Here is a 12166-nt window from a genome sequence, read left to right as displayed (position 1 = left end):
AACACAGTGATGTCTAATCTCTGAGAACATGCAAAAAAAAATAAAAATAAAAAATGAGATGAAGATTCTACTGGCATATTTATTTGAACTCATAGTATGTAAGTAACAGAAAACAGCAGCTTTCACAAAAAAAAATAAAATAATAAGGTGGGTGATTGGGGAGATTCAATGATAGGATATATGTCACAGAATTCACAGATAGAAAATGTAAGAAGACTTCAGACATTTCTAAAGCCAGGCACTCAAAAGCATTTAACACTGTTTCTTGTCTCCAATCCCTCTGATTCTCTACATCCTTCTCTCTGGCTGTAGAGTTACGTGGCAAAATACATGACAGGCCTGACAATCCTGAGTCTTTAAATTACCAGTCAAGTGACTAAAAGAGACTGTTGAGTTCAAATTCTGAGGGAACATTTTCAGGAAGGGAAATTTATTACTTCCTGTGGAGAAGTAGGAAAAAAAAAAGACGTTCTTTCCTTATGAGGTATTGACCTATGGGTCAAGAAACAGGTTCAACATTGGAAGGATGCATTGCAAAATAACAGAGCAAAATTAAATAACAAAATAACTATGCACTCCACTTTCCATTAGTTTTTCTTCATCGTCTTTAATAACCATCATCCTGCACATATGCATCAACTCACCAGGAACTCCTGGCCAGGCAGTGGTCCAGGCTACAAGGGGCACATCCATCCATCTAGTCACCTTGTGTCCCCCACCAAAAAGAATGTCTCTAAAACTCACACCTGATGAAAGCCTTAACTAGAACAACCAGTTTCCTTCCTTATTTCAAAATAAAACGATTTATTCCTAATGCAGTAACCTAATGGAAAGAATCCTTATATTCCAATGGGCGATCCTATGGTGTCTGTGAGAATTATTCTGGGAAAATAAGCAGGAAATCAGATTCTGACGTTTATTAAGGCAAGCTTGACTCTTAGCATTTCTTGAATGTAAATTTTTGAATCTGATCCGATTTAAAAATCGGCTGTTGGCAATAACAGATCCACACACAATGCACTATACATGATGTATTATAGAATGTTACACTTGAAACCCATATGATTTTATTAACCAATGTCACCCCAATAAATAAATTAAAAAAAAAGCCAACAGATCTAAGCTGTCCCATCTTTTCAGGCATATCAGAGGGACAGGATGCACAAAGAAGTCAGGGCAGACCCCATCCACCTTTCCGGAGAGTTCCAGGAATGGACCACAGTGAGACGGGACTGCAGATGGACAAGGACTGTCCTGCACTGATGATCAATGTTAACTTTTGGATGAGACCTGCTTCTATCTTTGCAATGGACCTTAAAAATCAGTACATTAGCATCAACCTCAGGAATTTCCTCTCTTTAAGAACAAAATAATAATCAACATAACAGCAGTATTAAAGAATCCAGAATAAGCCGAAACCGGTTTGGCTCAGTGGTAGAGCGTCAGTCTGCGGACTGAAGGGTTGCAGGTTCGATTCTGGTCAAGGGCATGTACCTGGGTTGTGGGCACATCCCCAGTAGGGGGAGTGCAAGAGGCAGCTGGTTGATGTTTCTCTTCATGGACATTTCTAGCTCTCTATATCTCTCTCTTCTTCTCTGTAAAAAAATCAATAAAATATATATTAAAAAAAAAGAATCCAGAATAAGTGAATGGGGACCTTGTATGGTAAGCTCTTCATTTACATTCAAAAATCATGTGCTGAGAGAAGGAAAAAAAAAAAAAAAAAAGACTAAGAAACTTAAACCCAAACATAAACCATGGAAAAGCCACAAGAGTGGTAATAATATTAATAGGATCCAATTAATATGGCAAAAGTAATGAAATTTAGAAAGACCTTTTTAGAAACATTCTGTGAGCTTTTAAAAAACTTGCAGCATTCAAATTAATATTTTTATAAAACAGTAATCTAAAAGCCCCTGGATTTATATGCCATAATTGGTGGAGCTAATCATGTAAACATCTGATAACCAACCTAAGTATATATCTCATTAAACTATCCCAATGTATAAAGACATCAAAAAAAGAATCCGATGCTTCTATTGTAAAATATAAAAATGTCAGATAGACACAATGACCAACACCTATTTATTGTATTAAATACACATCTGAAATGTTACGTCGGTACTACAGATTTCAAGAAATTACATTCCAGGCCAAAATGTCCTGCTCATAGTCTGACAAAACAATGCTTTTGAGGTTTTCATCCTTCTCTCTCTCTCTCTCTCTCTCTCTCTCTCTCTCTCTCTCTCTCTCTCTCTCTCTCCTCTCTTTTTATAAAAAAACAACAACTGGGGCATATAAAAGAACTACCATCCAAAACTCTGAAGTTGATTCAAAATTCTTCTGAGTCCCTAAGGAGGCTGTAAACAGTCTGTCTGCACGCGTCCACAGCTCCAAGGAATGTGACTCTGGGCGTGGACCTGGCTCTCTCTCTCTCTGCCCAGCAGGCCCAGCACCGCTACACAGTCGTTTCGTGCTTCCAGAGCCCGGTCCTCACGTTGCCGGTGCCGTCTGCACCCAGCGAGGGCCCCTCCTGGCCGCCGCCACTGCTGCTGCTTTTGACGGGTCCGTTCTGGGTGGCCAAGTTGAGGCCATAAGACTTCTGCTGACTGTCAAGTTCAACGGCAGCCGCCCTCCTGAAGGCATCCTTCTTACCGCTGCTCCCAGGCACGGCCTTGTCCACGTTGCGGCTGCTTTTGGGGAGCGTGCTGGCCGCGTCGCTGCTGTCCTGCTGGGGCGGGTTGCACTGCCGCTCCCTGTGGGCCAGGTACGCCCTGCGGCTCCTGGCGTGGCCCTCGCCGCCGGCGCCCCGGCTCTTGGGCAGGCCGTTCTGCACGCTGCCCTCCACGCTCGTGGGCACATCGTAGGCGTACTCCCGCAGCACCGTCAGCCGGCTGGCCCGGTGCCCCTTGCTTCTGTTCTTGTGATGCCGGCCCGGGTGCACGTTGGCCCGGAACTGGACCTCGAGGGGCGCCACGTGCATCTTGATGTCGTTGTCCACCGAGTGCTCCGTCAGGCTGTTGTCCAGCTGCAGGGCAGCATTGGCAGGCAGCGCGTTGGCATGATGGCCCTGGGCCGCCGCCGCCTGCAGGTTGGTCAGCTTGCAGCCCTGGGATGAGTTCTTGAAGCTGGACGCGCTCTTGTTGGTGCACGAGGAGGACTCGGCGGTGGTGCTGCCGCCGTGGGTGCACTTGGGGGCCTCGCCGTTGGTGCCGCCACCGCAGGAGCTGCCGCAGGAGCCGGCGGGGGGCTGCACGTTGACCTGCACTGAGTAGGCGCTGCGGCCAGGGCAGCAGGTGAGGATCCAAGCGAGCCGCACGTCCTCGCGGGTCACGCAGTGATGCACCACGAAGAAGGCGCCGAGGCTCAGGCACGTGGCCCCGAAGAAGAAGCTGAACACCAGGTCCAAGGGGTAAGGCAGGGCGACCGCCAGCGCCCCGCACAGCCACAGGGCGGCGTAGAGGAGCAGGGCCAAGCCAGCGCCCAGCAGCTGCGCCTGGAACGAGTGCTCGTTCTCCAGCGCCGACGCGGAGATCAGGGACAGGGACATGGAGTCCTGCTGGGCCGCTTCGCCCACGCCCACGCCGCCGTTCTCGGTGACTGCCAGCCTCTGCTGCTCCTCGGCGGCGGGCTCCTTCAGCTCGTACTTGCGCTCGGGGTGCCTTTTCAGCTGGATGAAGATGCAGAGGAAGTACATGCAGTTCACGAAGGTGATGAAGCCGGCGGGCCCGTAGAAGGCTCCCAGGGACGGTTCCCAGGCCATCCAGCAGCTAGGAAAGAAAAGGGAGAGCCAGCTCAGGGGCTGCGGATGTCAGCAAAGGGGTTGGCGAAATGGCAATGAACTTGAATGAAAGCACGGGGCCCGGGCAGGTGCATGGAGAACGCACACTACTCACTAGGGCGCGCTGGGCCGGCTGCCGTAGTTCTTGATGTTGGCTGCCGCCGTGATCCCACAGACGATGATGGGGATGCCGCCTCCGATCAGGTAGAACCTGGGAGGAGGAATCAAAAAGGTCACAGGTCATCATCCCGTTAAATTAAGGTGGACACATCTTATCACTGCACGAGCCACTCCTTAAAGACTGTTATTTCCATTACACAGGAAGCTGCAGGTTAACTTTCAGAGGCTGCTGTGTGAGCAGTAATGTGTTTTTAAAAAAATGTTGTTTTGATTTCCTTTTTTCAAAGCACGAGGTCCACCAAGTTTCCCAGTGGAGGAAAGCTGGTCCTGTTCTGCCACCTTGTGGACAGACACGGTAACACAGCTACAGCACAGAGGGAAGGTTTTAGTCCATACTTTTTCTTTGAGGGGGAACCATTGTTTTTTCTTATTGTTGTTTTGTTTTTTAGGTTCAGCTGGTGAACCAGAGAGTTGGTCCATTAAAAAATGGACTTGAAGATCTCCCTGTGCCATAGTGCAGCCAAATCACAGAATGACAAATTATTTATTTATTTAAAATATATTTTTATTTATTTTGGGGAGGAAGGAAGAGATTAGAAACATTAATGAGGAGAGAGAATTATTGAGCGGCTGCCTCCTGCATGCCCCACACTGGGGATGGAGCCCACAACCCGGTCATGTGTCCTGACCTGGAATTAAACCGTGACCTCCTGGTTCACAGGCCAACCACTGTGCCATGCTGGCCGGGCTAAATTATTTATTAACTAGAGACCCAGTGTGTGAAATTCGTGCACTGGTAGGTCTCTAGTGTCTGCCGTCCCAGCCAGGCCTCCCTCCCTTCCCCTGGCCAGCCCTGTCCCCTGGTGGAACTCCCAGACAATTTGCATCGAGGGGACAATTTTCATGCTATGCTTTTTTTAAAAAAATAAAAATATTTTACTGACTTTTTACAGAGAGGAAGGGAGAGAGATAGAGAGCTAGAAACATGGATGAGAGAGAAACATCCATCAGCTGCTTCCTGCACACTCCCCACTGGGGATGTGCCTGCAACCAAGGTACATGCCCTTGACTGGAATCGACCCTGGGACTTGAGTCCGCAGGGTGATGCTCTATCCATTGAGCCAAACTAGTTTCGTCCATACTATGTTTTTATTATATAGGACTAGAGGCCCAATGTATGAATCCTGCAAGAATGGGCCTTCCTTCCCCTGGCTGCCAGCACTGCCTTTGTTCAGGCCAGAGATGCTTTTTTTGCCATTGCTCCAGCCCAGAGGCACCTTTCTATCTTCGCTCTGGCCCCGAGTCACCTTTCCACCTTCCCAAGATACCGCTCAGTGCTTGTGCATGCAAATTAATTCACAATCTTTGTTGGGTTAACTTGCATACTCACTCCTGATTGGTTGGTGGGAGTTGCAAAAGTACAATCAATTTGCATCTTTCTCTTTTATTAGTGTAGATGTCCAACTAAGCCTGTGTTTCCAGGACAGTCCAGTGGTGTGCATGCTTATTCCCAGTCAATAGAGAGTAGGCTACAAAGGTCCCTGGATCCCAGCAGCTCCTTCATCTGCCCCCTCCTGGCCCCTCTCCCTCAGATTAGCTGAGGAGGGTAGGACAGAGGATGGTGCACTAAGAACTGCGGGGGACAGTGTTGCTGAGCCTAGGTGCACACCTTCTTTTTATGGTCCCAGCTTCTCTGAGCTCACTGAAAAGAAAAACGGGCAATGTTCTTCCCGGGCTGGTACCCCTGGGCACAGTCAGAGTCTTAATTCTGCATTGGCCACTTCCTGGACACAGCCCCCAAAACCGAATTGGCTGGATAAAGGCAATACTCATGATCCATTTCTCTGTTTTCTGGTCATGTTCACAGGTATTAAAACCCTTCAATATAATATTAATTAGTGTTGCTGAAAAAGATAGCTAATTATGCTATGAAACCATAACCCTGTCTTCTACTTCACACATTAGAAAGAGGCCAACACTGGAGATCCTCTCCCTTCCTGCTATGCTAACTCCCATCAATTCTTCCCTGAGGAGGAGGTGCCATTTCCCACATAATCATAGGTCTGCCCTTTCCCTCCCAATGCCAGGACTTCCTGTTATCAATGAACCCTTATTTTGCAGCTTTAAATCTTCTCCACCACCTCCTACTTCCAGCCTAAACATTTGCATTCACGTTTTCTTCTCTTCTAAAACTTGCCTTGGCCTACTACCTCCTTTCTCTCTTCCGTCAGTGACAAACTCCTGGAAATAATACTATAATCATTTGCTTCTCCTTTCTCACCTTATTGTGAGGCTGTTCCCACGTATATACTACTGAAACTGCCACTTCAGGAGTCAGGAGACTCAGGGACCTCTGGCCCACCTCTAGTGGCCAGGCTGGTGGGGCTTCCTTGGGCTCAAGGTCATGGGGAAGGAGGAGCTTGCACTGTCTAAAGATAAAGAGGTACCTTCCGGTCATTCAGGGACCACATCAGCTTTAGAGGCCAAGCTGCATTTTACTTACAGAGGCAACAGCTGCTTGAGGACAGGATCCCCATCTCTTAGCCAAACACCTTTCCGCAGTTTTTGTGATGCAAGTGACAGGGACGCTAGAGCCCTCACTCTTTAATCTGACTCTGGCAGGGCAGGCTGCTGCCTTCATTGTCCTGGGCCACTCTTCCCGAATCTTCTTTGCTCTTAGTGCTTTCAATTCTTTCATTTTTAATTTTTTTTTAATTTTTAGAGATTGAAATATCAATGATGAGAGAGACATCCATTGCTGCCTCCTGCACACCCACAACTGGGCATCGAATCTGCAACCTGGGCTTGTGCCCTGACTGGGAATCGAGCTGGATACTCAACCACTGAGCCACATTGGCCAGACCTTTTTAACTACCCCTCCCCCCCCCGACAGCCCTATCAGAATATGTTTACTTATTTTTTACATTTTCTTTTTAAATTACATTTATCGAGATGATGTTAATTACATTATATAGGTTTTAAGTGTCCATTCCCACAATAGGTGACTCTTCATCCCTTTATTTCCCAGGGTCTTTCTATTAAACAGCCCTGGTCCGGGAATCATTCTCTTGTCAGCTAACTTCTCCCTGGGGGTCCTATCACAGGACCACACAGTTAACGTCCCCCTCCCATCTATAGCACATCAAGCTCCTCTTCTCTGCTGAGCACCAGACTTCCAGAAACCTCACGTTCCATGAGAAAGCAGCAGTGAGCCACCTTCCCTTGCATACCACTCCACCCATCACACCCCTCCCCCATCCACTCTCTTACATGACTTCCTCACTTGATGGAAGTGCCACCTGTTGGCAGCCTTACTCACTGAAGTAGACATTTGCAGCCATCTTTGTCGTCTCCTCCCCCCGCACTTCTCAAATCTAGGATGTCATCAACCCTAGAGAAGCTGCCTGGAGTCTCTTGAACAGATGACCTCTCTAATTTCAATGTCACCGTTGTCACCATTCTTGTTTCAGCCGCCAGGGGACCCCCTAATGCCCTTGGTGGACTTCTTCATTCTCAGGCATGCCAATTTACATTGAGTAGCCAGATTATTATGATCTCTGAACACATAATAATCTGGCCACTCAGTGTATATCCTATATAATAAAAGGCTAATATGCAAATTGTCCCCTCGACTAGGAGTTTGACCAGCAGGCAGGCCAGCCAACTGCCCATGTCCCCTACCCCTGGCCAGAATGGCCGGATTCCACCCATGCATGAATTCATGAACCCGGCCTCTAATACACAGCACACACACACACACACACACACACACACACACTCACTCTGAGTGCCAGATTATTATGCGTTCAGAGATCATGATAATCTGGCCACTCAGTGTATATTCCAGACAATACACGGTCCTTCTAAAAAGCCACCTAGTCAGGCTCTGAACCTTTGGTTGAAAACCCTCAGTGCTGCCCACGTGTCACCAGGGCAGCCAGAGGCCTGAAGCTCAGCATCACCATGAACTCCTGCTCCTCTCCACCGTTCACCGGGCCTGTAGCCACAGTGCGTTCCTCAGGTCCCTGGGCTCACCACCGAATCCTAGATCTGAAGTGCCACCCCACCCTCTGCTCTAGTAACTCCTGAAGGTTCATGCCAGCGGTCTAACCATTAATAAGAGCCCCCAGGCCCTTGCTCATAGCTGCTTGGTTTGCAATTTCAGAAAATACACCTCCAAGGCAGGTTTTTTGTTGTCATTAATCCTCACCTGAGGATGTATTTTTCCATTGAGAAAGAGTGGAAGGGAGAGAGGGGGAGAGAAGGAAACATTAATGTGAGAGAGGTAGGTGTCCTTGACCAGGAAATGAACCAGCGACCCTTCGGTTTTCAGGCCAATGCTCTAACCACTAAGCCAGGGCTCTGCACAGGCCAGGGCTCCGCAGCCGTTCTAAACTGTCACCAGTCAGTCCCTTTCATGCTTGTCTCCTCCAAGACTATAAGCTCCTTGAGGCGGGAGGGTTTCTCTCAGTCACCTGCAAACCCGGCACTTAACAATGTCAGAGACATGGGTCAATTTTCACTCATCATGCACGATGACCCATGACAACTTTTTTATGATAATGAGTAATAAAGGCATAAATCCAACACTATTTTGTCTTTTGCAGAGGATAGTAAAATCTTGAGTGGAGTAAAATCTGCGACCTGACCCAGGAAAATAAAACCAGCTGCCATTTACCCATTAACTCATTTCTTCCGCACAACAGCTCTGCTTTGCAATCATCCCCACCTTATAGCTGAGCCAGAAAGGCCCGGAGAGGGTGAGAACTTCATAAAGGACTCCCTTGGCTGGAAGGGGCCCAGCCCCTACTCAAACTCAGGAAGCCCAGCCTCCAAGCCCATCCTTCCACTTTCCAACCTTCACTCAGCTATGCTGTTATGACGGCGCTTCATGGAACGTAACGGTTCACGCTGTTCGGTAAATGGAGGTGTCGGTACCTGAGCATCGGTCTGGGGGGCGGAGGCAGTTCATCGGGGTCCTGGCATCTTTTCGCTTTCCTCGTGACCTGCTTGTAGATGTTGCGAGCCGTCACCCCCACCCACAGCACCGTGGCTAGGGTGGAATAATGAAGGAGAATTCCAACCTGGAAAGGAGATTGAAACACACACATCAGCTAAAAGGAAAAAAAAAAAAATGCTCCCCCATTCAGTCATAAAGCATAGTAGCTGCTAGCAAGATTTATCAAAATGATTGGTGAGTAGCTTCCAAAAATCTGGTTCAAAAACAGCATGAAGGTGAGTTCGCATGGTCGACTCCTGTGCCTGCTAATGAGACTAAGAAAGCCCTCTAACTGCCCATAGGAGAGGATTAGGTCTGACAGCATTCTAACAGCTGGATCAAGGATGCCACAGACTACACCTGATACCCAAGGTGACCCTTAATGCGCCCCGAAACTGGTTACTGGACAACTATACATCAAAGGCATGCTTCTCAGAGATGCAATGTCATAAATTAGAGTTCGGTGTGTGAAGCCCATTTTAAGGAGTAATAGAGAGGGCAAGGTCACTAACTAGAGGGCAAGGTCACTAACCAGAGGGCAAAGTCCCAGCACACAAAATAAGCTTTCGAGTAAGAGACCCCAGTTCTAATTCAGAGCTTTTGTACACAACCATGGTGGTGGGAGAGCAGTATTGCATACTGCTGGTTAGGAGGATGCTGCCTGGAGTCAAAACCCTTTGCCCGATCCTCCCCTTGTCTGCCCTGACACTGCAGCAAGTCACATGACATCTCAAGCACTGTTTTCCTCATTTGTAAACTGAGAATAACATAAAAGTACTGTGAGGTTTCCATTCAATGCCACAGAAAGCATTGAACACCCTGCTGGGCACATGAGAGCAACCAGCAAAAGAAAAGATCTGTGTTTGTGTTATTATTTATTAGGGATGTGTCTTTAAGAAGATGCTACCTGTCTGAAAGTAACTTCCCTCTCTTGAACGTGGGGGGATTATCAAAACCATCTCTAGGGTTTTTATAGGGATTGAATGGGCAATATCTAGAATATAGTAAGTGTTCAACTAAAGAGTGGCTAACTGGCCCAGCCAATGTGGCTCATTAGCTGAGCACTGACCAAATACCAGAAGGTCACAGTTGGAACCCCAGTCAGGGCACACGCCTGGGTTGCAGACTTGCTCCTCAGTAGGAGGAATGCAGGAGGCAGTGGATCAATGATTCTCTTTCATTTTTGATATTTCTCTTTCTCTTTTATATCAATTAAAAAAATACATATTTTTAAAAAGTGGATAAAATATGTAAATTATTACACTGTTTCTTCAAGGGAGATAATGCGGGACATATTTATCATATGACCTGAGTTTGAACCAACCTTGGTTAAGGATACAATTATAAATGAAGATTTATATGAGGCTAAGAGAGTTTTAAAATCTATTTGAAGAGAAACAAATGCAAGTGTCATTGAAGCACCAAGGACATAATTCAGCTTCCTTATCAGACTAATTACTCACTATCTCTTTGATCATTTCTTCTTATAAAACTATTACAGATAAAATCCTATTACTAACAATCTCCAAGGAAAAACAAATTTTTTCATTCCAAAAGGATGGCTCTCCAATCTTAAGAAAATCAACTTGATTGACATTATCGAACCCAGGTTAATAATAGGAGCGTTTAGACCGTTGCCCAAAGTTCCTTTTACTGAAAGCCCTGCTGCAGGTGACACTTGGAGACATGCAAGCTCAGGGATTATTTTTCAGGCCAACAAACTAGGGTTGTCAGTGTCCTTGCGAGGACTGTGAATGTGCTGAGGGTGGGCCCAGCATGGCCAGAGGAGAAAAGTCAGCAGGCTCCTTGGAGTAGGTTGGCTTCACTGACTGCACTGTAAAAGCAACACTTACAGACAGAAGTGGAATGAAAAGCATAACATGGTGCTCTGAGTTATGGGAGTCCCTCCCCTTCCCCTATATTGCAAGTAAAAACAGTGTAATTGAATTTGGTCCACAGGAACCAACACCTTTAAGACAAATCGCTGACACTGACAGAATGACAGGAGCTACTGTTGCTGGAGTTTTCTCTGGTGCAGAGATCGAAAGAATGAGACTGTCAAGTAATAAAGGCTGTAAAATAATAAGTTAAAAAACGGAAGTTAAAAAGATCTTCAACCCAGGGGGGGAAAGAGGGTAACCTCTTTTTTACTGACGTATAATTGACATACAATATCCTATTTGTTTCAGGTGTACATGCCAGTGATTGGATAATTTATACACATTAGGAAATGATCCCCCCAATAAATCTAGTTAGCATATTCTTCCGTACAGAGTTATTATAGCATTCACTACATTCTCTGTACTGTACCTTACATCCTCATGGCTTACTTATTTGATACCTGAACATTTTTACCTCTTCATCCCCTTCACCTATGTTGACTGCCCCCAAACCCCTTCCCTCTCTGGTAATTACCTGTTTGTTTCCTTAAAATTTCTAAAATTTGTATGGAAGCAGAAAAGACCCTGAATAACCATGGCAATCTTGAGAAAGACAAGCAAACCTGGAGGTATCACTATCCCTAATTTCAAAGTATATTGCAACACTAGAGTAATCAAAACAGTATGGTACTGGGATGGAAACCAACATATATTGTAGATCTATGGAACTGAACAGAGAGCCCAGGGATAAACCTATGTCTATCTGGTCAATTAATCTAGGACAATGGAGGCAAAAATATACTGTGGGGAAAAGACTGTCTATTCAACGAATGGTGTTAGGAAAACTGACAGCTTCATACAAAAAAAAAAAAAATTAAGCCTGGCCATTATCTTATACCACATATAGAACTTCAAAATGGAGTAAAGACCTGAATGCAAGACCCGAACCCACAGACCTTCTAAGAGAAAATACAGGCTGCAAGCAGTTTCCTGAGCAACCAGTCTTCTCAGCCAAGAGCAACAAAAGCAAAACCACACAGATGAGACCACACCGAACTAAACAACCTTTGCCAGGGGGCAAACCATCAACAACACACAAGGCACCTCCTCAATGGGAGAAGATATGTGCAAGTCCTACATTAATCACGGGTTCATTTCCGAACTATATAAAGAACTCACACAATTCAGAATAAAAAAACAACAACAACCAACCAATTAAAAAATGGGCAGCCCTGGCTTCGTCCAGAAGGTCGTCCAGAAGGACATCTGGTCTAATTAGCATATTATGCTTTTATTATTATAGATGTGCAAGAAGTGTGTTCTAGAGTTAATATCTGAAAGTTAAGATAACACATTTGCAGCAGTTGGCAAGTCGAAAGCTCGTGC

At 46.1% G+C, this 12166-nt stretch overlaps 1 protein-coding gene across 3 annotated transcripts in view; it reads right to left on the bottom strand.

The window, feature by feature from the left end:
- Nucleotides 1-2068: 2068 nt before the first annotated feature.
- ADGRA3 (adhesion G protein-coupled receptor A3) overlaps nt 2069-12166 on the bottom strand; it is a 109011-nt gene continuing 98913 nt past the window's right edge. For all 3 annotated transcript variants that reach the window (XM_036419524.2, XM_045573675.1, XM_036419532.2), the window contains 3 exons: nt 8840-8985; nt 3897-3992; nt 2069-3770 (listed from right to left, as the gene is read on the bottom strand). In XM_036419524.2, the coding sequence (XP_036275417.2) occupies nt 2459-3770; nt 3897-3992; nt 8840-8985 (1554 nt within the window). In that variant the 3' untranslated portion in view covers nt 2069-2458. The remainder of the gene's footprint in view (nt 3771-3896; nt 3993-8839; nt 8986-12166) is intronic.

This window comes from Pipistrellus kuhlii, unplaced genomic scaffold (genome assembly GCF_014108245.1).
Source record: "Pipistrellus kuhlii isolate mPipKuh1 unplaced genomic scaffold, mPipKuh1.p scaffold_m20_p_1, whole genome shotgun sequence".
Classification (NCBI taxonomy): Eukaryota; Metazoa; Chordata; class Mammalia; order Chiroptera; family Vespertilionidae; genus Pipistrellus; species Pipistrellus kuhlii.
This window is presented reverse-complemented; position numbering and strand designations above follow the sequence as displayed.